This window comes from Sprattus sprattus (genome assembly GCF_963457725.1).
Source record: "Sprattus sprattus genome assembly, chromosome: 18".
NCBI lineage: Eukaryota > Metazoa > Chordata > Actinopteri > Clupeiformes > Clupeidae > Sprattus > Sprattus sprattus.
The window spans coordinates 13023759-13051743 of NC_137916.1; the positions used below are offsets into that span (position 1 = coordinate 13023759).

A 27985-nucleotide genomic window follows, 5' to 3' on the forward strand; every position below is an offset into this window, starting at 1 on the left:
CCCAAACGATTGAGAGTCGGGTCGGGTCGTTTAAAACTTGCAAGACATCACTGAGCCTGAGATGGCTTTGGCACGGCAGGACTACATAGCCCCATGGTGGACATACTGGCTGCACAATTTTCCTCATCTAAATTTGAATTTCCAGCCTGTCGACAATACATTCAGACCAGAGGACTCGAGCTACCAGCAGGTCAGTAGTGTGCCCAAAGAGTTTCGAGAGACACTTGACAGACTCAGGCATGTTCAATAACTTTCCCATAGTGTTATGTGATACAGCTTTACGACCAAACGACCAATATGTTACTGAGATGTTCGAATGATCTTTGCAATATTTAAACCACTATTTTGAGGTGAAATTTACTTTCGATCTGTTCAAGTGCAGATAAAAAGCCTGATTGATTAACATCGTTTAGTTTTGGGTCAGAATACGTTGCGTCCTATAAATTAGCAAACTTAATCGAAGTAGCTCTTTTGAAACAGACCTTGAAATGCTGTAACATTGTTCAGTCTGTATCACTGTCTGATTTTTCGGGCATTGATATTTCCGACACTGAGAAGTCTTTACAAGTTAAAATGTGGGATGTTTGCTACGATGTCCAAGTTAAGATGGCTCTGTTTCAAACTCCTGTCTCTATCTCTCTGAATTTGCCTCACACTCAGTAAGGGTGTTTTGGATGTCCTGTCTCGTTCTTATGTACTTACATCAGTTACTTTGTTGCAATTTATTATGTTGTCTTACAAGGGTAGAACTCTGTAACATTTTGAGTGAAAGTGTAAAATATTCCTTTTTCTATGAAGTCACAGCATGATCTGTGTTGGCATGCTTGTCCCCACTGTGTTCTTGTAAAACTCTTTGGTGAGCCACTGTTATCGCAGACTTTCATTACCCTTCATGTGTGATTGAGAACCAATAGGCTGGGAAATTGGGAGTGGGTCTTTGAAATGGTTCAATGAGACTGGAAGTGAAAATATCACTGACCTTTACTTAGGCCAGACTCACCACTAAGGCGAAGGCTGAGACACGAATGGCCTGTTTGATTCATCCACGGTACAGAGTCTCCACCACAGTGTTTCAAAATGCTTCAGAATTGGACCATACTGAGGTAATGTCATCCACATCAAGGATGCAAGTAAATGGCAGAGTAAGGAGGCGTATGAAGTGTCTAAAACCTCTACAAGCAACACATTACATAATTAAATGTCAATAGATGACAGAGCAACTATCTCAGGAACTTGGCTTGGCTTTCACTTCACATTTCTGTAAAGCACTAATTAACATTTCCTGCTTAATTCAGGAAGTCGTAGTTCTCTGTGAAGCCTCTTTTAGCAGATATTCAGACCTTACAGAAGAACCACATTCTTGAGCGCAGTGCTATGTAGGCTTGTTAGAAAAAAAAAAACAGATTGCCACCTGAAGAGAAAAGTTTCATTGCAGAGGTCTAGAGAGTGATGATAATTGCTGTGCACTTCATGTTGAACTGGGCTTGACCTATCTGATCTATTTGCTGCTGTATATGTTGAACACGCTTTTCCCTTAACTCTATATTGTGTAGATTTCCAAATAAAAGTGCCTGCAGTGTTTTATGTTGTCAAACTAAAATGCGTGTAATTGGATACTAAAAATGTACTATAAATTCTTCTAAAGTGCACATTTGTGGCTTGTGGCAACAGCATGACATTTCTGTTATTTTTAGTGAAGATCTCTATGACGTGTCTATAAAGGAGATCGTGGATTATGTTACTGTTTCAGACAGACATCAGCTTCTGGGAACATAACACCAACCCATTTTCATGGATGAAACAACTCAGCTGTGCTGAGCTCTTGTTTATTGCATGTTTTTTCCCCAAGTGCATTTCAGTTTTTAATTGTGACTTTTCCGGTGTTTTACTTGGAAATTGGCAATTAAAGAATTTGAAATATCTTAATTAAAAAAGATAGTTGTTTGTTCAACAATACAATGCATACAGACATTAGAATTCATTGTGTAGGTAATTGCAACCATGAGCTGGAAAGATGGTGTTATTATGCCCAACATTAAATACAGTTATTTTGAGGTTAGTCCTTTTGGAGAGAATAGCTGTATTACAGCTCACAAATCAGTTTAATGAGCTTAGCTGAAGCTATTGAAAAGGGAAGTCTTCAAGTCTACCTTGAAATTTAGCTATGGAAATTGTGGACACTTGGTTTTATACAGAAGGCATTCGGTACTGGAGAACAGCATGAAAGCGCGAAGGTGAGCTTCAGCAATTAAGCTCCACCATGACCCTGTGCTACAACTATTAAAAATGCTGTCCTGGATGTATAGATCTCCAATTTAATATTACCTGTCAAAACTGAAATAAGGACAACAATCCTTTGCGAAGGAGCAAACTTACTTATAGTCGATGGGCACACTAACGTTTAAACCAATGTTATAATTCTGGGACTGGGACATCCAATAAACATAAACTAGAATGTCCAACAAATGTTTGGACATGGTCTCACCTCTGAATGATTAATTCAATTATTTTCATATAGCGCCGCTAATATCAAATTGGCGCCTTACAGATCCCAGAGTCTGAACTCCTAGGCCTTTCACTGAAAGGCTTACTTTACATGTGAGATTCCCCTACATGGGTGTTTAGTAAATATTGATATTTATTGTTTTTTAATCACTTACCCAAAGGTATTAGTGCTTATGACTAGGGTTTTGGGGAAAATCTAATGAATGAATGAACGATTTTAAGGGCATGTTATGCTGACACAAGCATGTGTGTTCGTTGAAAGTTATGTTGTAATGTCATGTTATATTGGCAGCCATCTTTTTACCCATGAGTAGAGAAGAGGGTTAAATCCCATACTTCCCACACTTTAGGAGTTATCCACAAAAATCTCTTCTAGCTTACCTCCTCTGAAGTGTTTACATTCCCCGACTCCTACTGCTCACTCTCCCGGCCTGCAGACTCTCATGGATCACAAGACTTCAGGGTCGTGGCACTTTAGCAGCTGTGTCACATGACGCTCAATTCAAAGGGGTTGGGATGGATTCTGTTATTTTCCTCAGGCCTGAGGGGATTGCCATGAAAGGGGCAAATGGAAAATGTCAAAAATGGCCCCTGCTTTAGGGCTACTGTTCTGCTTTGATGACTTGTCTTAGGGGACAGTGTTGTGCAAGTTCACACCTCTCATGAACTAGTTCAAAGTTCAGTTCATACAAGTAAACATGAATAGTTCACGTTCATAGTTCACCATTTAAATTCTCAACCAGTTCATAGTTCTTGTTTTTTAAAGAAAACTTTATACATCACTACCCCTTGCCTTAAACTGCACTTCATATGTATCAATTCCTAAAATAAATGTTTTAGAAAAAAAACCTTTAACTTTTAATTTTCAAGTTTTTCAGGAGGACATAATTTGCACAGAAAGGTGAGATTTTTACTGTCGGAAATCAGACGTTGTGTAAAAATCGGACCTCAGATAATATGAACGTGTTCACCGTTCAAATGTATTATTTGTCATAAAGTTGCCTTCAGTTCATCGTTCTCATAAAATAATCGTGTTCAATGAACGCATTCTTTTGAACTTGTTCAAGCACAACACTGCTTAGGGGACAGAGTGTTCCTGGGGTCATCAGGAATCATGTGCTCACCCAATGTTGCCATGGTGTTTTCACTTAGAATGTCTTCTCAGTGAATTAACCCTCTTCTCAACTATTGTATGGAAATGTAGCCTTTTAATGATCGTTATCTGGATATTTAACTCTTCAGTGTGTGCTATCTACTCCTTTATTTCTAAGTCAATGACTCTCTGACTAACTCAGACAGTCTCTTTGTGTTTTTTTGTCACTCCTTCTCTCTCTACTCAGTCCCTGATCTTCCTTTCCTGTGTGTCAGCGGTGGGGCTAGGTCTTAGCCTGCTAGTACTAGCTGTGTACCTCAGCTGCCTGTGCTGCTGTCGGAAGGAGGAGGAGGAGGAGACGAAGAGGCCAGACTCCTGTTGCGTCACATGGGCAGCGGTCATCACTGGCCTGGTCATTTGGTAAGTGCCAATCTGTAGGATTTGGACATTCTTAGTTCAGCCTCTTGGTCAACTACAAAGCCAGCCACACCTGTGACGCTCCCATGTTTATTTGAACTTCACGTGTAATTATTGAACTTAAATTATATTGTTCATAAAAGTAATGTAAGTCCACATAAGCCCCACACATCATAGGTAATCACACCTAGAGTTGGACCTGTTGCTTTTTTTTTTGCTCAGAGGCACTGGATTTGGACAAAGATGGCAGGCGGTGTTACATGTCAGTTTGGATAGCAGTGGCAATAATGGGATGTTGGTATTTGACTTGATTTGCCTAATAGTAGATTGAGCCAGGTGGATCAGTTTAGGACCTGATCTGATGAAGATGGATTTGCACTGAAACTGGATGTTGTGCCTGTAGGGAAAATAAGAACATGTAACCTCTCCATAGACTTGTACCCTACTTTCAGAATGGAGTGTTGTCAACTTATTGGATGTCCCTGTAAATTTGAATTAAGTTTTGAAATATGCTTGAAACTGAGTGAAATATAATGGAGGAGCGTGAAAGCACACAAGACTTTCCCTCTGAATTCCTAATGACCAATACCTCCTTGTTTACAGTTTTTCACTATTGCTAAAACCCGTTTTTCAAAACAATAACGGCTTTCTCAAAACTGCACACAGAGAACTGAAAACCTCACACACAAAATGCTAAACCTGACACTCCCTTTGCAGATGACTCTTTGCTATCAAATCTCTTTGTTCACAAAATGGAACTCGTGTTTTCATTTGGTACACACAGCTATATTTTCAAAACACACACACACATACATTCATTTAGTACACACAACTAAGCATTTGCTGCACACTACCAAGCATTTACAGCACACAGAAGTGCAAAATTGAAAACACAATCTTAGAATCACACCATATGATTGACAATGACTCATGATGAGCCATTTCTCCTTTTGTAAAATGTATCAGTGTAGGCCTACATTTTTTATAGTCAAACATAAAACAGCAATACCGTTGTTCTCACAAACCATATTTACAATTTCAGTCTCCTGTTCCACCAAACACTAGATTCTATTGACATAAAATTGTATACAAAATGCTTACAGTTTTTCTCAATTGCTTACACACATTTTTTGAAAGCATGCCTCGTTTTCTCAAAACTCTAAACACAAATCCCAAAACAACTAACAAAAAACCCTTTATAAAAACCCTTTATATCTCCTGGAAAATGCTACTTTGCTTTCAAAAAATCTTGAAAGTGTGTTTTCTTCCTCCACAGTGTGGTTCTCTTTCAGTCCTGCAAAATACAAATACTGTGAGCACACTTTATTCTATTGATATGCAGTATTACAGTACACAAGTCAAACAGATTTCGTACTTGTTCTCCATCCTGAAGGTTCTAATGAAAAAACATTCCATTCTCCTTCTTCTTGATGGAACTGGAATTATTGTTATTATTATAGGTAAAGATGTACTTCTCTGTATCTACAACTCACTCTGAACGTATACTACGTCTGTCTCTCACTGAGATCCAATGCAAATGACATGTGACCCTCCCCCCCCCTCTTCCTGCTAGAGGCCTTGTGTCCTGGCATCCCCATCCCCCCATAGGTGACCCTCTCAAATGTATCCCACCCCCCCTTCTCTTTGTATAAAACCTGATAGCATACTGCATCAGGTTAGACCGTTCTTGAACCAACAGCGAGAGGGGTCTCCATGCTGCAATACAAGCCAACTGAAACCGACTCGGCCTCCTGTCCATTCTTCAACTTTAGCGTGCTATTATTATTCCATTAGATGGTCCTTCGAGCCGGAGAGTTATTAACTCTCAGAAACAGCAGAGAATACAAGCCAACGCTTCAAAAACTTTGAACGGGAACGGTAAGCGACTTACGCTTCATTCTATGTGCAAAATTGTTTTTTTTGTTTGGAGTGAGTGAGATAAAGTTGTGGAAAGCGCTTGCTTTTCCACACATTGAGTAAAGTAGTTTATATATATTTACCCGACACTGCAGCGCACAGTGAAAGGCATCGTATTCAGGTTTAGTCCCAATATATATTCAAACTAAGTCTCAGACGCAGGCGTCGGACTTGTAGTCTACTTGTGGCCACGTGTCTGGACAACACTGGGTCCGAGAGCCGCGGTGGTCTCTATTTGTTACGCTGAACAGATAGAGAGTCCTCCATCGTTAATCCTCTCCAACCGGGAGTTAAGCTTGAAGAACCTTATCGGAAGAACTAGGGAGATCTCACATCAAACAAAAGAAACCTTTGCACTTCTTCACCTTGTCCTCTTTCTCTTCCTCCTCCTTGCCCTTCTCTTCCTTCTCTCTGTCCTCCAACTCCTCAACCTTCTACTCCTCCTCCTTCTTGTCCTCCTCTTCCTCCTCCTCTCTCTCTTACCCCTCTCCTTGTCTGGTTGTCGATCTTTTCAATAGTTTACCAAACAAAACAGAGGCTCAGAGAGACTTTTTTATGGTGCAGTCCTCACTGCAAATTGGTCGAAAGACCTGAAAGTTTAGAGATTTGACTATTTGTATCTTGCAGGTTGATGCTTTGAGATTTTACTTGAGAAGTGTGTGCAACAACAGAACTTTGTGTACAGTGTTTTGACAACAATCTGATGTGTAATTGACATTAGAGTGTTCACAAGGAAAATCAGAGTCTAATGCAGATAAGGGAGTCTTGAATATTGCCCACCTGGGCCGAGCGATTGCTACTTGACGTGAAGATTGTGCAGATTGTGCCGAATTTTCGCTTTTTAGGTCTTAACAATAGTGAAAAACTGTAATGTGAGCCATACTTCTATTGGTTTGATCAACACTGTGCAGTCAGATTCAGAACGTTCAAGAATGTCTACGACATATGAAACAGATGTCCCCTTGACACTGGAATAGTGAGTTATTTATGCGGTGCCTCTTACCTAGTTCAGCATATCTGATGCAGTTTGGTGATTCAGTTGGCGAAGAGGGGAAGGGTTTTAGTCTGTGGCTTCCATCGTTTGGTTTTCATAATGCCTATAAAAGAGAACAAATGGTTTTGCCAAAGTGCATAATTGAATCAGAGAAGGGTTCATCTTAATCTTGTGACCGTTATCTAAGTGCGGAGCCCTGATTGAGTTATTCTGCTGTTAACATTCCATCCCCTTACACAAGGCCTCTTTTAGTGCTAAGTGCTAGAGCATGACGCTACTTAACAAGGGAGCACCCTATTACCCTCTCATTTTGTACTCCCGACATTTTGCTGCAGAAAACAGGGTATTTTAATGACTAGTGTACAGTGGGGAAAATAAGTATTTGAACCCCTGCCGACTTCGCAAGTTTGGCCACTTGCAAAGAAATGTGTGATCTAGAATTGTAATGGTAGGTGTATTTTAACAGTGAGAAACAGAATATCAACAAAAAAATCCAGAAAACTGTATTTTATAAGATTTATGACTTTATTTGCATTTGATGCAAAAAATAAGTATTTGAACCCCCAAGCAAACAGCAATAATCCTGGCTCCCAATGGCCACTTATGTGCCCAAAAAGCACACAGATTAGTCCTCATTAGGTCTAACAAGGTATACCTGATCTCAACTGATGACCTGTATAAAAGAAACCTGTCCAAAGAATCATACTTCACACCTTCAACCTCACCACCATGGGCAAGACCAAAGAGCTGTCCAAGGACGTCAGAGATAAGATTGTAGACCTGCACAAGGCTGGAATGGGCTAAAAAACCACCGGCAAGCAGCTTGGTGAGAAGCAGATAACTATTGGTGCGATTATTCATAAATGGAAGCAACACCAAACAACTGTCACCGCTCTAGGTCTGGGGCTCCATGCAAGATATCCCCTCGTGCGGAATCAGTGATCATTCGGAAGGTGCAGAATAACCCCAGAACTACACAGGGGGAGCTTGTGAATGATCTCAAGGCAGCTGGGACCAGAGTCACCAAGAAAACCATTGGCAACACACCACGCCGTCATTTTTTGAAGTACTGCAGCACTCGCAAGGTCCCCCTGCTCAAGGAAGCGCATGTACAGGGCCATCTGAAGTTTACCATTGCACACTTGAATGATTCTAGGGAGGATTGGGAAACAGAATGTGGTCAGATGATACCAAAATCAAGCTCTTTGGCATCAACTCGACTTGCCGTGTTTGACAGGGGGGGGAATGCTGAATATGACCCCAAGAGTACATCATACCCACCATCAAGCATGGCGGTGGAAACATTATGCTTTGGGGCTGTTTCTCTGCCAAGGGTACAGGACGACTCCACCGCATCAAGGGGACTATGGATGGGGCCATGTAACGTGGAATATTGGGCTTGAACCTCATTCCCTCATTCCCTCCCATTGAAAACACAACCTTAAAGATTTGGAGAGGATCTGGAAAGAGGAGTGGACCAAAATCCCTCCTGAGATGTTTGTAAACCTGGTGACCAACTACAAGAAACGTCTGACGTCTGTGCTTGCCAATAAGGGTTATTCCACCAAGTACTAAGTCATTTTTGTCAGTCAGTTTTGGGGGTTCAAATACTTATTTTTGCATCAAATGCAAATAAAGTCATAAATGTTATAAAATGCATTTTTCTGGATTTTTTTGTTGATATTCTGTTTCTCACTTTTAATATACACCTACCATTACAATTATAGATCACACATTTCTTTGCAAGTGGCCAAACTTGTGAAATCGCAAGGGGTTCAAATACTTATTTTCCCCACTGTATTTGGTTTTTAACAACCTGTCATGGTTATACTTTTTCCACCTCAAGTGGAGGGCTGGGCAGGGCTTGGCAGGGCTGGGCTGGAGTGGGGTCGATATTACATGGCTTTTGTGATGCAAGCGAAATAAATGCAGCTTTTTTAATTTTGCAGATTGTAATGGTTTAAAAGCAGGGATTTAATGATTTGAGGTATATGTCTTGCTCTGAAAGCTAATCTAATTATTGACCTTATTTATGGCTCTTTGTTAATTAAGTGAAGGTCTTTATTGAGTTATTTGACTGGCTGTCTTAGGTGGCTGTTTTCCCCCCCACCAGCCCAGTATTTGTCCATAGTGCTGCTCACCAGCCTGGGTGCCATGCTTAACTACCCCCCTACATTATCCGTTGCTGTTGCAGCTGAACCAGTAGAGAGAGCCTCCACACCTTGTAATGTGGGACTGAATTTACGTATTTTGGACATTTAGATTAAGTCTTTATTAGAAAAATGTAGCATAAATGTAGCATAAAACTATGCTTAAGGAAAGTGGTGAATCCACCCTTAGACCTCTAGTGCATAGTCTCTGCACAGTCATTTCTGGTGGGTGCGATAAGAGCAGAGCATTAAGGGTATAACTGACCTCATCAGGGACGCGGGGGGCGGGGGCTCAGCTGCAGCTCCAGCTTCTCGTGCAGCCAAGACGCTCTAATTGATATCCAGCAGCAGCAGCAGCAACCTGATCTCCAGCCCCTCGCGGTGGGAGTGCCCTGGCCCATTAAGTGGAGATTTGAAACTGCTGAGGGCTGTTGATTGTAATTTTCTTAGTGATCAGTCGCTGCAGCAATGCTAAGGCTCTTAGTTGAGATGGATGTTTTTGGAGAGGCTTGATATGCTGCTCTGGTTTCGGTTTTAGTCTGAATAATGAAGGCGCCCTAGGCTCAACTGTAGTTTACCAAGGCTGAATGTTACATATCCAGGGGATAAGCGTGAGAAATGCACTCAGTATTAGTCTGCAAGAAATTTGGTGGTCCTGGTTGAAACTGAAAAGAACAACTCTCCCAGAACTATGTTATCCATTGGAGCCGTACACAATCTGACTCAGTTCTGTCTGTAACATCGGCTGCTGTTCCACATGTCGCAGGCCTACATCCCCAAACCAGCCTTCACCGTGATTAATGTAGCCACGAATGGGTCTGAAGAACCAGAATCACAGCAGCCATTATCTTGGCAGGAGGATGACCCAGAAAGAAGCCCTAATTCACTTCCGCCTCTCCCTGGTCGTCTGATATCTGTCAGTCGGTCCTCTGGAGAGCGGTCATGTGTGTGTGGCTTATGTCCCAGTTGTGTTGGCCATCCGTCCAGCTGGCTATCTTATTGGATTTTGTCTGTGAGGTTAATGGGTAGTGAGAAGCCTCTGAGTGTGAGATAATGTAATGAGTGTGGATCCTGCTGCACCGGAGACTAGAGGAGTGTGTGTATGTGTGGAAGGGTGTGTGTGTGTGTGTTTGTGTGTGTGTGTGTGTGTGTGGGGGGGAGGGGGGTAGCATCCTAATGCAAACTGAGAGGAAGTGGCCTCTGGGAGCTGAAGGTAATGGCTCAGATCAAGGGTCTGGTATCCATCATGGGTGGGAGGCTCAACAGAGTGAGCTGGTATCATGCCGGACCACACTGCCTCTCCAGTGACAGACACAATGGAACTTGTGTGTGTATGCGCGCGCGCCACAGACAGACACACACACACACACACATATGCACACATAAACACACACAAAGGCAAAGTCAGACACTTGCAAGGGAAGCTTTGTTCCAGTGGTTGGGTAACTGGAGACAATGCTGGGATATTCTAAAAGGATCTAAAAGGAAGCACACACACACACACACACACACACACACTCACACACATACTGTACATACAACATACACGCTCACACTCTCTGCGGGGAACAATAACAGCCGGTGTACAGACTCCATCTGCTCTGTTTTATTGTCTTCCTGTGGATATCCTTTTTTTGGGGTCTGGCGGCCTGCTTTTTTTTTAAGCAGCTAATCCATGGTGTGAATCAGGATCAAAACAGTAATGTTCAAATAATGGGGTCATGAGGGCACTTCCTGTTTTTGTGTACTTGTTCCTCTTAAAGAGCCAGAAGAAAGGCCTCGTGGGCTATTTTGATCCCGTCCACACCATGGTGTACTATTCTCATGGGGGTTTTTCCACAGTAGAGTGCTGCTTCAGAGGGGAGGATGGAGAGGCCTGCTGAGTGTTTTAGTGAAATGGCTTAGAGATTGATGACACTCCCTTGTGCAGTGGCCAGGGGGCTCCCCAAAGCCAGGCCCCGCGAGCTCTGGCCTCCGACCCCATAAAAGATTGACTACACAGAGTCTCTGATAGGATACAATTGCACCATAATTCATGTCAGAAAGGGGCTACCATCACTGTGAATCTAAGGCATTTGTGGACAAATGGATTTAACAGAGAATCTGTGTAAAACTGGGGACTGCAATAAAGACTGTTAAATAAGAGGTGTGTGTGTGTGTGTGTGTGTGTGTGTATGTGTGTGTGTGTGTGTGTGTGCTCCAGTGCTTATAGTTTATTTTGGTTATTCCCCTGCTTTTTAAATGTGCGTCGTGTTTGGATGTCATAACATATCTGAAATTATTATTTTGCTTTCATTTCAGCTCGGCTGTCGGGGTGGGTTTCTATGGAAACAGTGAAACCAACGATGGTGTGTACCAGCTGACCTACTCCCTCTACAATGCCAATCAAACTGTGGGTGGCATCGATAGTCTGGTAAGAGACAGTGCAGCTTCATCAGCCTTCTTCCACGCTCTCAGAAATAAACAAAACTAAATCCAACACACTGGTCTTCCTCTCAGTTACTTTATTGAATTTCTCACCAGGAGGTGACATTTTGAGCCACAAAATTCAATAAAGTAATTCAAGGCAAGAGCAGTGTTGCAGATATAGTTTTTTTTATTTTCTTTGCTGAGCTCCTGCATGGATTTGATATGCACATTTTCCATTCTATGCCCATACATTTTTTTCTTCCATTCTATGCACATACTGTAAGGTGACAAGGAGGTGACTGAGCATACATTAGAAATACAACACACACGACCTGATGTACTCCAATATACCATCTAAAGAAGCTAATAAAGGTTTAGGTCCTCTAGTGTCTTTTTTGCTTATAACCTGGCGCACTACACACTAAGGTCAATCTTAAATGGCACAAGCATTCTCCGGTATTCAATAATTTGTATCTTCTTATTGGCAACGCACCTTTTTCTTTTCCACAGTGGATGGATAGGGTAGAGTTTATGTTCTTCAAGGTTTTTATGATGACAATGGTCTACGAGCTTTCAATGATCTGCAAGATGAATACAGTTTGCCTGGCAAATCATTTTTCATTTACTTACAACTCAGATCTGCCATGAAGGTATATGGTGTCCTTTGGGGTGTACCACTCCTAACACACCCTTTGCATTAAATATTTGCTGTACAAAGACAGTCACGTGGGATGGTTTCAAAACTTTATAAATGTATCTCTGAATCTTATGTATCTTCACCAGTAGAAAGTGTATGGTGTAGGGATCTACCTTCTAAGGATGAGAAAGAGATTTGCTGGAACACAGTATGGGAGAATCTTCATGATACCTTCAAAAACCCTGATCACCAATGAATACATTTTAAATTTATACACAAGATGTTTCTTACTCCTAGAAAATGTCACACGATGAAAATCATCACATCTCCTCATTGTGACCTATGTACACTAAATGTTTCAGGGACTCTATTACATATGTTTTGGGAATGCCCTAATGTGTCTGCCTTTTGGAGACATATGCTCTACTTTAAGTGATATCCTTGAAGTTAATATTCCACTGTCACCAACCTTACTTTTACTTAATGATGACTCTTCCTTGGAACTTACTTTACAGCAGAGGCGCATACTATGGGCTGGTCTCACTGTAGCAAAGAAAATGTTGGCCTTGCGATGGCAGCCGCCTCACATTTTATCATGGCAGCGATGGGCCAACTCTTTTCTAGACATAGTAATGATGGAGAGATCTGTGGCCCGTGTCCATGGAGCTAGTAAGACTTTACGTGCATGGGACGCAGCTTACACTTTGGTTAAAGAAAGAGCGCAGCATTAGTATACTTAACTGCAGGTAATCATACTTTATATTCATATATATATATATATATATATATATATATATATATATATTTTTTTTTTTGGAGGGAGAGAGATCAGGGTCTAGGGTGGGATGGGGGTCGCCATGGGGTGGGGGGGTGGGGATAACTGTCCTGTTTATGTTTTGTGTATGTTTTTGTGTTGATCTAAAATGTAAAACCTGAACTTCTTTTGTATCTCTGCCTTTATATTATCAAAAAAAGAATTGATAAAAAGAATAAATAAATAAAAAATACAATACATACCCACAACTCATACAGGGCAAGCAACCTTAAATCTGTTGCAGGGCTTTTACCCCTCGCATGTCAGTCTCCTCACCTCTCTTCCTCAGCCGCTCCCAATGGCCCTGTCCTGGGAGGCAGACAGGTAGGGTGGAGGAGGAGGAGAAGGAGGAGGAGGAGAGGGGGCGGGAGTGAATGAGCTCTCGGCTGGCCCTGATCACCACGGAACAGAGAGCGTATCCTGTCTGATGTGGTCGCAGTAGCAGTGGCCGAGTAGCACTTTAATCTTAGTGAGAAAGCATGGGATTAAGCCCCCATCTGTATTAATGGGGATTTGTGCTCCAGTATCGGTATCTCCTATTCAAAACAGCACACACACACAAACACGATCACACACACAGACACACACACACATACATGATCAAACACACACGCACACACACACACACACACACACACACACACACACACACACGATCAAACACACACACACACATACACTATCACATACATGATCACACAGCCACACACACACACACGCACGATCACACACACACACATACACGATCACACACACAACCTCAATCATAATAGACACACGAACATGTATGTCCATACGAATGTACACGCGTACACAAACTCTTTACATCATCTTCAGCTTCTTTGGCTTACTCCCCCCCCCCCCCCCCCCCACCTCCCATCTCCTTCTTGTTCTCTCACATACACGCAAACATGTTCACTAACACATTGCTTTGTCTTTTCCTTTCATTCTTTATCCCGCTCTTTCCGTGTGTCTCGCGCATGAACGTGACCAAGCTTTTGCAATCGGACACACACACATATAAATGGCAAGTGACATACAAACACATGCAAGCATTAAAGAGAGGCACTGAGTGGAGTGACTTATTTGGGTTCCACGGTTTGCAGTGGCGACGGTGCCCAGACCTCAGAACTCTCATGCAGATCACGATATAGTATCACAGATGTCTCATCTGGATCGTGGCCCAAAGCGGAACAGACACAAATGCCATTGTGCGGCTCTTTATCACTAAGTTCTCTCGTTCTTTTAGTTCCTCAAAGGCCTCTCTCTCTCTCTCTCATGGCTTCACCCTCTGCCATGGAAATCCCCTTGTCTTCTGATACTCAGAAGACCTTCAGTTCACCTCAGGCAACTGCAACAAGGAAAAAAAACTTCTAGATGTGCCATTGTTTACAAGGCTTGAGTGTTTCTTGGATGTCACATAATGAGAACCGTTCTTGAAACATTCCCCAGTGTTGTTAATTGTGAGGGCTGTTCTAGGTCCCATACTCTAGTGTGAGCCGTCTACTTTCACTGAGTAGTCCCACAAAGCAGAGCAGGAGATTGACAGCAGTGTTTGTGTGTTAATTACGAGCCGGCTTGCAGCGTATGGTGTGCTCGGTGTGAAATGTTTTTTTTTTTTTCAATTGTTTGGCAGTGCATTGTGGGTCACTCTTCAGGCCAGCTGGCATAACTATGTTCCTCTCACTGTGAGCAGTGGAGAGATTCCTTTCACTCACACCCTGCATTCCCATTTGCTTCTCTGTTGGCACCCTTTGAGCTCTGAGCCGCCCCACGTTCCAGGCCCTTTTTCTTTCCTTTCGCGGCTCGCTACCTTCACTCGTTCATGCATCGAGTTTTTACATCTTTTGATGGGTGCCCACCTCTGACGGCCTGATGGTCCTGTGAAGTGGGCTCGTTCCCAGTGAGGGAGAACTCGGAACCTGTCCCAGGCTTCCCTGAATCGTGTGAATCCAAAGGAGGTCTCGGTGTGAGAGCCTCTCCTTTTTAGATTAAATTGGAAGCAAACAACACGGGAGGTTGCCAGAATTGCAACTCTGAGCTCATGAATTTAGATTTAATTGGAAGCGTGGATGATTTGCAGTGACTGTTAATGAAACTTTCTGTCAGTCAATCCTGTCTGTTTTGCCAGCCCTTTGTAGAGCTGAAAATAATTTATTTTTTGAGGAGGAAGTCCATCATTTGACTTTGGTTTGGGTTGGGTGCAATACTTGACTCTCAAATTCCAGGCACTCCACAGACACTTCCATAGCATTAGTCACATTTCATCATCATTGAAATAATTCCAGGAAATTCAGATTGGTTCAAGACTGAAAGTGACCTCATGACAATAATCAATTTCTTTCAGATAGATGAGCAGATAAGATTCCAATGTGGCCTAACATGGCCACAGGATTAGTCCCAGGGGCTTGGCTATGAATAGTTTATTCAGTGGATGAGGAATAATCAGGCATTAACAACTGTTCTCCACAATATTGGTTAGCATAGCACCACATATTTGTTTAACTGTTCAGTAGCTACAAAACATGATGTAGAACAGTGTGTATGTTAACATTACAAAAATTTGTTAATTTCCAATACAGTAGAATTGTTGTATCAAGTAGACATAGCACTGATACTTGAGGTTTTAACATGATCTCTTTTTGCTTCCGTTTTCTCTGGTTTCCAACAGTTTGTCTTCTCTGTCTTCGAGTGCCCTTACATCTCATTCTAAAGACTTCTTCTCCTGGCACCACACCTAATTTAGTGTCTCTGGATTGTGAAATCTCTTCTGTGCTCCTTCCAGGTGACTGGCTCACTGAACAACATGCAGGTTGGACTGGATGAACACCTGTCCAGGTTGGATGAGATCTTCTCCACGCGGGGGGACTACAGCCAGACACTTCGCTTCATGCGGCTGATGGCTGACAATATCATCAGGCAGCTCATTACCCTCCCAGACATCAGCAGAGCCAAGGTTGACCTGGCAGCCATTGCTGACCAGATGGCCTTTGTGGAGTACTACAGGTATGGGAAGGATGAAGTGCCCTTACCTATGTGTTCTCATTTTAAACCATCCATGTGGTGTCCATTGGTTTCCACAAGATGTACTGTACTTTGGATGTGAATGCACTAGCATATACAGTACATTGTAGCTGGCGCACTCTGTCTTTTTAGGGCATTTGTTCTGTGGCACAGTCTTCATTTAGCGTTAAAGGAATTGTGTGGTCTGATCAATTTGGTCACAACTAGCTTGTGAAAATAATGTAGATCCCTTTTGGTAAAGGTGCTCCGAAGCAAACCACACTATAATATAGCAGTCGTATTTTCACAGCATACATTCACCGCACTATTACAAGCCCTGCGTAGGTAAAGCGGATCAGAGGGGCTGTGTAAGGCTGACCTACTTGAAGCATTGACCAGCCCATGCATCCATCTCTCTCCGCTGACCATCAGACCTCAAGCCCAAAGCCTCTCGCGCCTCTGAGCCATTAGTGCTCAGCGCCTGACATGTACATCCTCCGTGTAGATTACATTTCCATTTTGTAGGCCAGTGTGTGAGGAGCTGGCAGTGGGGGCTATTGATGAGGAGCTAGTGTTTCAGACAGCTGAAGGGGCGCGGCATCATCCAGGGAAAGGGCACACAGTCTCTTCTTCTCCGCTTCCTTCCCCACCTCTGCATGCATTAGTCAGAGACCCAATCTAATCGCCCGGCCACAGAGCGGTCTTTCCATCTTTAACACACACACACACACATACACACACACACATACACACACACACACACACACACACACACACACACACACACACACACAGAGACACAGACACAGACACAGACACACACACACACACATCAGTTTGTCTGGAGATGTGCAGGCATTCTGGCTCCATGTAGTGTTGGGTTACTAATCACATTGCTGGTTTGCTTTGCACATTAAAGATATTGTTAGATCTTTCATGTTTATTGCAGAGAATGCTTTGCTTTTGCTTTTTAATTACTGTATCAGAAGTATGTTGACGTTTATTTTCCTTTTGATTGTGGGCTCCAGTTAGTTTGCGGGTATAAGAGAAGACGACACATGTTCGCTCACATTGGTGTCAAAACAAACTAGAAACAGCTTCTCAATTACTTTTATCCATGAAGAATTTTTTTTGTTGCCTGGGTTGGATGGGACCACAAGAAGAAATAGAGACAAGCAAACACTCACTGTCAGATGTAACACATTTGCCTTGTACGGATTGCAATGTCAACCAGCAAGGTATATTAAGTGTCTTCAGAAATGATATTATGTATTAAGATTTTTTTTTATATGCATTCCCCTTTCTGCTCCTAGATGGCTAACATACCTGCTCCTGCTCATTCTGGACCTGGTCATTTGCCTCGCAGCATGTGTTGGGCTTGCCAAGCAGTCAAGATGGCTACTCATTTCGTAAGTCCATCGCTCTTTAAGGCGTGTCTTTTGGATGGCATTACTGTGAGACATGCGGACACCGCTTATGTTGAAACACATAAAGTGTCACAATGGTTGTGTTTGTTGGTAAGAATGCATGTTCTTCCTTCCATTTTAAATGTGATTATCATCCCATAAAGTGTTGAATTGCACATGCTTAATAACAGGGCAGCTATAGCCCCACCTCCCCTTGGACTCCTGGCTGCTGTATGATCCCCTTACTCTAGCATTTTTCAGTCATCCATTAACTTGTCTCCTTCTCTTTAATGGTCCAGTGGGTGGGGGTTTAGAGGAGCTAGTTGGGATGCAAATATATGGAAGTTATGGCAAACAGAAACTAACTTAAATCGATTACTCAATATAGGAAAAGCTCCCATGGAGGGAGAGCCTCAGGGCTAAAAGAACTCCAGTCTATAGTGTATTAAATGAAATGTGTTGCATGTAAATGTATATTGGGCATTTATTTAATACCCACTCCACTGAGCACCATGAGAACAGCATTCATGGGGCATGTTCTGTATGATCCAATCTAACCCATTTAGGCAAATCCTTTGCCTTACTCAAGTTGTACATTTTCACTATTGTTTGTATTTAATGGTTTCCAATTAATGTAGTGTTATGTTGATAGCAACAGTTTATGCACTAATGATTGGGTCTATATGGGATGAGTCTGATATGCGGTGTCGTTCCAGCTGGACTGACCCCATATTCTGCTGGACCTAATTTACCAGAGGAAAAGGAAGATCTCTTCTTCTTCTTGCCTCACTAATATCTATCGATCTCTTTGCCAGGATGTGTGTGTGTGTGTGTGTTCTCCTAACAAATTATTAAGTACTTCCAGTCTATTTTATTGCTGCTTTTAAGACCATCCAGTCGCTGAGTGAGGAGGCGAAAACCTTGGCAGCCTTTAGGGATCCATCAGGGGGTCATTTTCTCTCTCGCTCTGTCTCTCTCTCTCTCACATGCGCTCGCTCTCTCTCTTTTTTTCTCTCTCCTCCTCTCTCATTTAGACCAATCTTTCGGTCAGCTGAATGTGTTTGTGTGTGTTTGTGTGTCTCTGTGTGTCTCTGTGTGTGTGTGTCCACAGTGCATGTTCCTGTGCTTATATCACTATAAATGACCATACGGGATGGAAGGAAGTTTATTTTGGTTAGCATGTAAACATTTGTTTGTAAGACACTATTACTATGGCCTAGATTCTGTGTATTATTGGCACAGGATGTTTTATCCATCTTTTGTCACGGACACATTATCTGTAGATTTCTTTCCATATGGTTTATTCCCATTTCATATGATTAGGGAACAAGGTTTTTGTCAGTGGAAAGGGTAAAATGCAGGGTTGCCTTTCCCGCTGTGGTGAATCCTAGTGCAACACAGAGGCATTAAGGCACTGCTCGGTGTGGGCACCTCCAGTCGCTAGTTATGGAGCAGATTTTTTCAAATTTGCAATTGTATCCATGTGTGTTTCAGGATCATGGTGTGTGGGGTGCTGACATTGATCCTTAGCTGGGCATCGCTGGGGGCAGGTACTGCCACGGCAGTGGTAAGTTGTGACAGAACGCCATGCATCATTCACATGCGACCTGCATAATGTAATTTTGTGCAAAAAAGTAGATGATCATGAACACAGTGCTGGCATAATACATCATTAAGCTTGGAAATGGGCACAGTGAGTCCTAATCTGATGGCGCTATTACATGCAGTAACTGCAGACTGCTGTCCCGTGCATTCCTATTGGACGTCTCAGGTGCCTGCAAGCCCACAAAACAAAGCAGATTAAAAAATCCTTGGGTCACTAAGTAGAGTGACCCTTTAGGCTTATTGTAGACTTGTTGATGTAAACAAGACCACAATTGCATCAGTAACTAAGACAGCCAATCTATTTCTCTCTGTCCCTTTCTCTCTCTCTCTCTCCATTCACTCACTTCTACCCTATTTGTTGTTTCCCTGTTTATAACTTCTGTGTTGTGGGTTTTTATGAGGGCTAACCCACGGGTTGTTTTGCCAGATCGTAGCCTCACTGCCGTTAATGAAGGGTGAGGGGAGGTTGGGGGGTGGCGGGTGTAACTAAGGTCAGTCACCTCATGTAAACTGGATTAGCAAGGTTGATCATTTCCTCCTGTAGATGGTGGGGGAGAGGGAGAAAGAGAGAGAGAGAGGGAGGGCTCCATGGGGGCTGTGTGATGGTTCTCTCACCTGCTGTGTCTTTACACTAACTAGTCCTTGGAGAAAAGGTACACTGCCATGTGATTTAGTTGTGGAATTCTTCTGTTAGAGCACTAGATGAAGGAACTGCTCATATGAAGGAACTACCTAATTTGTTGTACAGTAATCATATGCCTGCTCTCGTAATGTTGGACCATCCTGCTGAAAACATTGGGCAAAAACATGTGAATTGAACCAGCTGGAAAGAAGAGTTTGTCTTGTCAGATGTTTTCAAAAGGCACACACCAAGACTGTTGTTGGCATTTTAAGTGAGCATCAGTGTTTGACTGCATGCCAGGCTATGTGCTGCTCTGAGGCCCAGGAAATGACTGACTTAAGGAATCTATTTTGGAACGAAGGAAGAAATTATTCACCTTTCCGCTATGAAACACGATGTCTGTTCCTTTCTTTGCTTTGAAGGCCTAAAACAGAACAGTGCCTGTTTTTTTGGCCACCATCAGGAAGCTTGCGGAGTGTCTGTAACTGCTTAGGTCCTGTCACCTTTAAATAAGCCGGATAAACAACACGTACAGTTGATCTGCGTATAATCTATAATCTATTTTGCACGGCAAAGACATAAAACAGCTTTTAAGCCTACTGCCCATCTTTCTATTGACCCTTATCTTCTATCCTTAAGGGGCCTCTCTCTCTCTTTCCCTCTATCTCTCTCACTCTTTCTTTCCTTAATTTGTCCTTTCTATTGATATAGTTTACCCTGCATTGCAGTACATATTTACTGTAGACCTTCATCGGTCCCCATGCTGCAACCTATTCTTAAGTAAATTCAGGCAAAATTAGTTGAATCCACATGGTTGAATTCCTCTCCAGGGTACCAGCGACTTCTGTGTGGCTCCAGACAAGTTCATTGTGAACCAAACCAGGGACTTCATCAGTGCAGGCAAGTGACTTTTCCAACATGGTCAAAATCAACGCAATTAACCTGCACATTTTTAGGGGCTTATCAAAATGACCTTGAGGGGGCTATAGCAGAACACTTCCAATGCCAAAGCTATGAAAGTGGATGTATGGGCAGAGAGATGCTGATCACTGTGTAAACAAGGGTGTGCTGAAATGGATTTGATAATTGACTATTAAAATAAGCACATCAAAGAAATACATTAAACCTAACCTGACACCCACTAGCTTGCAATCTTTGAATGTTATTTTTTGTTCTGTGTGTGTTTGTTTGTTTATTTATGTCCACTTGTTTTTGTGTACTCCACAGATGTAGTCCATTACTACCTGTACTGCACCCAGACGCTCCCCAACCCTTTCCAGCAGGTACTGTCTCCCTGATCTCCTTGTCCATTCAGTCATGCCAGTAAAACCCTATGAGTCATTAAGGGCTAATAAAATCGTTGCTCTAGTTCAGCGAGAGACGAGATCCGTGTAAAATCCATTATAATGGCTCCATAGCTCTGTGGGACCTAATTTAATTGCATAATGGCGATAGGAAAATCAACGTTGATCAAAGTAAATCGCTTATGTCTTGGGTTCTGTGTTAATTAGCTGTGTCTGGCTTCTCCACAGTGCCTCCAGGCCTCCTTAAATTAATTATTTATTTATAAATCTGCAGATTATATTTTTACTTAAAAAGATAGGAATTAATGTGGGAGTTGTTTTTCAAACATTAAGTAAACATTCCTGCTGGTGCATGCTTAAGCCTAAACCACTAAAAGCTACACTTATGGATGAAATCCATGGAAATATATAATAATGGAAATGTTTATGTCTTAAGCTGTGTGCCAGATTGTGGGTGATTTGGTCCATGTTCTTATCGCATGTCTATTTACAGTCATTGGGATTATAGATTAATGCTTTTATTGTGTGTGTGTGTGTGTGTGTGTGTGTGTGTGTGTGTGTGTGTGTGTGTGTGTGTGTGTGTGTGTGTGTGTGTGTGTGTGTGTGTGTGTGTGTGTGTGTGTGTGTGTGTGTGTGTGTGTGTGTGTGTGTGTGCGCGTGTGTGTGTGTGTGTGCGTGTGTGTGCGCGTGTGCACGTGCGTGTGCTAGTCTCTGACCACCTTCCAGAGATCGCTGACCACAATGCAGATCCAGGTCCAGGGTTTGCTGCAGTTCTCCTTGTCCATTTTCCCCACAGCTGAGGTGAGGGGGTGGGTGTGCCAGGGGCTCCGTTGTTCTAAGCACATTCTTTTGCAGCCTCTAGAACCTTACATTTTGAGGCTCAATGGGCGAGACATAGTACATTTTTGCATAATTGAGATCTGTGTGGTCTGTCTCTCTCTCTGCTTCTCTCCTCCCCATCTGTATTTCCTGTTTTCTCCATGCACCTCTCTGTCTCTCTTGCTCTGTCTCTCTGTCACTCCATCTCTTTCTCTCTCTCTCTCTCTCTCTCTCTCAATCTCTTTATCTCTCTCTGCTCTTCATCTTTTTCTCGGTTTCTCTCACATCCACTGTTTCGGTGCCCTGCCTGCGGATATCCTGCAGAGGGATCTATTGGGTATCCAGCGTTTGCTGAACTCCACTGAGTTTAACCTGCACCAGCTCACTGCCCTGCTAGACTGCCGCAGTTTGCATAAGGTGAGATGGCCCTGCTGAGTTACCTTTCCCCTTCACAATTGTTCCACTGATGTCAGAAACAAATGAACAGCGAAAGACCAATTGTGTGTGTGTCTGTGGGTGCGTGTGTGTGTCCTCACGTACCTCCACAGGACTACCTGGATGCTCTGTTGGGCGTGTGCTATGACGGGGTGGAGGGTCTTCTCTACCTGTGCCTCTTTTCTCTGCTGGCAGCCAGTGCCTTCTGTGTCATGCTCTGTGCTGTCCCTCGTGCCTGGACACTCATTGCCAGCAGGTAACAAAAATCAACACTATCGCAATGTGCACCCATCTCTCACAATGTACTTGTGATAGAAAGGCAGCATAAGATGGGACAAAGAATCAGATAGAGCTGAGAGATGCGATCTGAGGATTAATTGTGAGGAGTCTGGTGTGAAAGATCTGGCTGTTAAATCCAGTATTCTGTTGGTTTTGTGCACCGTTTTGAGCACTGTTTGATTTGTTGACGCATTTAATGGTTTATTCGTTGTAATTCTCCTTAAGTTAAAGTAAGGAAGACCCTGATAATTCGCACAGTATTTTTGGTCAGAGCAGCCCTGGAATATACCCATTTAGACCCAAGTCTGGATTTGCACCATGTGGTGCCCCAGGGTGACCACACCTCAGGTGGGCTAGCTAAAGAAATATGGCGGAATAAAACACCATGAAATGAATGAAATACGAGAGAATTGTAGGTTTTTAACAGCTAAGCTAACAAGGAAGGTACCATTACCTAGCATTGCATTTTATATTATGCATCAATCAATCTCACTGTGCTAGTGACTGTAGTCACAATAGTCACTGTAGACTATAGTCTTAGTGACTAAAAAACCCTTTGCAAACGTTGTACAGACAAATACCATGATGTAAAGCGATCAACAACACAGCAAGTAATGAAACCAACGTCCTTAACGTTTCTGATGTAACCAACTTTAGCTAGGTTGTGAGTTAGCAAACTGTTGCTACAGTTGCTGCCGCGAGGCTAACATACAGAGACAATGAGACGGTTTCAATAAAACAATACTATGGCAACAAAAAAAGGTTAAAATAGGTCCACAGTATGAAAAAAATGCAAATCCACTACAAAAAGACCCCACAGTTGGTTTCTGTCCCAACCAAAACCTAGCATAATAGTTAGGTTCTTACCTTAAAAAAAAATATTAAAAAAATCTTAGTGTAACTAACAAAAGCAACAGCTGATTTTGACATATAAAGCCTGAAGATATTTGTATGGACAGTTCATTTGGGACTTGTTTGCATGTCTTACAGTAAATATACAAAATATGACAAGGTCTAGTCATTGTCTTAATCATGCAGTGTCGCCCCCACCTCCATATTGGCTGGTGCCCCCAGGCACTTGCCCGATGCCATATATGGATAATCCAGCCGTGATAGACTCCATTATCAGACTTTTGTAGACCTAGTTAATGGTAACGGATAATGTTGTGTGTGTGAATGTGTGTGCGTGCTTGCAGGGACAGGGATTATGATGACATAGATGAGGAGGATCCGTTCAACCCCCAGGCCCGGCGCATGGCTCCGTACAACCCAAACAGGGCTCACATCCACAGCTTCTGCAGCTTCAGCAGCAGCCTGGGCAGCCAGAACAGCCTGCACCCACCCCCACAGGCAGCCACCTCCAGCGCAACCACTTCTGAATATATGTGAGTGGGAATGTGTGTTTATGTGTGTGTGTGTGTGTGTTTATGTGTGTGTGTGTGCAAGTGCATCTGTGTACATTTTAGTCGGAGTGAAATATTCTGTTAGTGTATGTTTACAGTGGCATGCCAATGTTTGGGAAGCCCTGTTCAAAATGTCTTTAAACTGTGAATATGTGAGTAAGTGAGTAAAAGAAGAAGAACTGATCTCTAAAAGGCATAAAGTGAAAGATGAGAAAAATCTTTCAATTCAAGCTTAGTGTATTATTTTTGTTTTGTACAAATTTTGAGTGAAAAAAATGAAAAGAAGCTCCCGAGAGATTTGAGCTGCCAGATCACTTTTACTAAGCTCTCAAACCGCAATTGGCTTGTTAGGGATAGGGGCTATGCAGTCTTATGGGCTAGGCAGTCCTTCCAGTTTTTCGCAATTTGCAAATTCAACGCAGAATCAGCAATTTACCAACTCCTTTGCGATGCTGCATATTTTTTTATTTACCACATAAATCATGCATAAAATAGCAGTAAAATAAGCATTGATGTTAAATTGTAACTCTTCTGGCTTTCTGATGGTGGCATAAGGTCATGCAAAGTCTGCCTCTCAACCACTGTCACTACGTGTCCTGCTCATTTGTGTCAGGTTTGTGATGAATTGACGTGAAGATAGCTTAGTATTAGACATTCACTTGACATTCAAGAGACAGCTGGATCTATAACTGTTATCTCATTAAAAGGTAAATTAACTACTTATACATTGTGTTATTCTGCCTTGTATTCAGTAGTGAAATTGTAAATAGTGTTCGAACATGATCATCTTAAGACACAATGTTGCATCTAACTGTTTATTCAGCTGCTCATGAGATAGCATTTCAGAATGAAAGCCCATTCCTAAATCCATGTATAGACCTATTGAAGGGTTAAGACCTGTTTGACTGCCTTCAGGACCTTCAGGAAGATTTGGCAGACTCTGGAGTGGTGGTCCACTGTTCTACTGCACAAATAAAATATTCATGGGCGTGTCATCAGTAGAAACCTTTCCTGTGTTCTCAACACAAAATGCAACATCAGAAAATTGCAAAAGAACATCTAAACAAGCCTGGTGCATCTTTGGAGTGATTTATTTTTGGAGAATACAGGGTGCAGACTTCCAGAGAAGAATACCTCTCGAACTGTCAAGGATGAGAGTGGAGCAATCCTGCTTTACGGATTGTGTCTGGGTGGGGAACTCTGAGAAGGTGATATCCCCCCTTCTCACAGTGGCACTAAAAAGGGTGTTTTCATGCATGTTGCCCTGCCAGAGACTAGGTTCCCCCACGCCAATGGATGGGTCCAATTGGGAATAGTTGGACCAATATAGCCCCATGGGCAGCCTATTTAAAGGAAAAAAGCAGTGGAAGAGAGGGCGTACTGACGTGTAAGTTCTTATTAATGTTTGTTTTTGTAAATATGTTTGGGGTCGTTCCCCCTAACAAAATAAATCACAATATATTTTTGTAATAAAACTGTGCACCGTGGTTTGTCCTCTTCACCACTATCTCTAGTCAGCCTACATCCCAAAACGTGGGGTGACAGCCTCACAGGTCCCTCACACAGGTCTCTCACACAGGTCCCTCACAGGTCCCACACAGGTCTCTCACAGGTCCCTCAGACGCCCCACACGGGTCCCTCACAGGTCCCTCACAGGTCCCTCACACAGGTCTCTCACACAGGTCCCTCACGGGTCCCTCACACAGGTCCCTCACAGGTCCCTCACACACCCCACACAGGTCCCTCACACACCCCACACAGGTCCCTCACGGGTCCCTCACACAGGTCCCTCACAGGTCCCTCACAGGAACATTTCACTGGTAGAAGAATGGATTCAATTAAATACCAGAAAATTCTGGAAGCAAGCATCACACTGTAAAAAACGTCTGTAAAAAAAAAAGCTGAAGATGAAAAGAGGATGGTTTCTACAACAGGACAGTGATCATAAACACACCTTAAAATCCACAATAGACTACCTCAAGAGGCATAAGCTGAAGGTGTTATTACGGCCCTCACAGTCCCCCGAACTAAACTTCATTTAAAATGTGGATAGACCTCGAAAGAGCAGTAAATATAAGACGGCTCAAAATATCACATTACCATAAGCCTTTTGAAAGGAAGAATGGGTGAAAATCCCCAAAACAAGAATTGAAATACTGTCAGCTGGCTACATAAAGTGTTTTTCAGCTGTGATACTTGCCAAAGGGGGTGTTACTAAATACTGACCATGCCCAAACTTTTGCTTCATATCCTTTACCTTTTTCCTATTTTGAGAATGTAAAAGAGGGAAATAAGAAAGTCAGGTCTTTTGTCGCTTCATCTTTTCACATTAAAAGACATTTTAAAGGGTGCCAAAACTTTTGCATGCCACTGTATGTGTGCAAGCATTTTTGTTTGTGTGTGTGAGAATTCTGTATTTATACTTCCTGTGGATCATAGTTTGTTCTGTCCTTTCATATTTCTCATCTCCCTCTGTGCCTGTCTTGTTGGTCTGCTCAGGAATCAGTCCATGCTGTTTGGAGGGAATCCTCGCTACGAGAACGTTCCTCTGATTGGGAGGACTTCACCGCCACCCTCAGTATGTTGGCTCCAGTGGTGCCATTGTCTTAACCCAAGTTGTGATGTTTTAGCATGGCTGCTACCCGTAGCACAACTCTAACTTACTGCTGTGCAGCGCCTTCTGTGTTTCAGCTGTGGTGTAACACTGCCCCCTACTGGGCTTGACTTACCTATATTTTCCCTATACTTCCATACTAAATTTTGTGTCATGCTGAGTAGTTTTCTAGTTTTTTTTTTCGTGTGCTTGTTTGCTTATCATGAATTCTGCTTAGCCCCAAGATAGGATGTTCATAAACACACGCAGTACCTGGTTAACCCGGGCACCAGGCTGGCCTTCACCTGACCTGTGTCCTCAGGTCAAGCATTACAAGTGGATAAAGATGTCAAAGGCAGCTCTTAGCTCTGCCCAATCTCTTGTTTTAATGGGATTGGATGGTGGCCCTCATTAGTGCCTCTGGCCCCGGGTTGAGTTCAACAGGAGCATGTGTAATCCACAGGCAAGACTGGCTGTCTGTTCTAGAGGGTGAGCTCTCCTAGTTGTATCCAGGCCAGGCCAACCTTGTGGACCAGGGAATTACTTCCTGTGGTCAGCTTAGGCTTGGTCAACTGGCTATTCGTGATCCGGGTGAAAGGTTGGCTGACTTTCATTATGGCACACTCTCTGTTACCACCATAATGTACCAGCAGTCAAGCCTCTCTGTTATGTACCCAGTCAATGTTAAACAGTTGGACTAAAGACTCTCAGTGTGTATTCTAGCACAATTTAATGAAATAACCCGCTTCACAGTTTGAGATGCCTTCATATTGATATACATATACAAGATTTATACATAATATTGTACATGTTAAAGCAACTATATTGCACCATTATGCACTGAATGATTTCACCCCATGTCTTAATGCTCTTCTCACTTACTAAAAAGCCCCTTTGACATGGAACTTACTTTAATGAACGAGACACAAGGACCGCTGTATTTTATATCTAATTGTATCTTTTTCTTGTCTTCTGTTCGTACTTTTCAATTTTGGAGTTTTATCCCCAGACATTTAAAAACAGTAAGTCAGTCCTCTCCTCTCCAAAATGAACCGCCTCTCCTGTGCCTCACCTCGGCTCTCTCTGTCCTCATTACCTTCACCGCCTCATCGGCAACTGCTACCTGACTCTGCCCAGTCACTTGCTTGGCCCTGTGGTTTCCCCCTGGCCCCAATAACAGCTTGGTTAACGTGGTGAAATGATGATTGTGGCGCGGGTTGCAAGCTAGCAACTAGCCCCGTGAGTTATATCAACACATGACATGCACTCAACTAAACTTCTCTCATCTGCATGAACTTGTCCCTCAATGTTTTTCTGCCTATCAATTTTCCCAAGCTCTGGGTATTACATTTTCCCCACTTGAGTCACATGGTGTCAATAACATGTGTACACAAGACCAGTGAGCCTGAGTTTTGTGCAAGACATTGCATGTGTGTGACATTGCTCTCCTCCGCATCTAACCATTCTCTTCTCTCCTCTCAACTCTGTCCTGCCTGTAGTACTCTCCCAGTATGAGGACCACCTACCTGTCTATGACTGAGGCTCAGATCAGACACTTCGGAACTGACTTCCAGACGTAG

At 42.8% G+C, this 27985-nt stretch overlaps 1 protein-coding gene across 1 annotated transcript; it reads left to right on the forward strand.

Annotated features, from left to right (window-relative positions):
• Positions 1 to 61: 61 nt before the first annotated feature.
• ttyh2l (tweety homolog 2, like) lies at positions 62 to 27985 on the forward strand (the record flags this gene model as incomplete). Its single annotated transcript, XM_080855828.1, has 14 exons — positions 62 to 190; positions 3846 to 4018; positions 11378 to 11489; positions 15722 to 15942; positions 17253 to 17348; positions 18840 to 18912; positions 20403 to 20472; positions 20800 to 20855; positions 21585 to 21677; positions 22020 to 22112; positions 22244 to 22386; positions 23606 to 23794; positions 26312 to 26390; positions 27905 to 27985. The coding sequence occupies 14 exons, from the start codon at positions 62 to 64 to the stop codon at positions 27983 to 27985; spliced, it is 1608 nt and encodes a 535-aa protein (XP_080711954.1).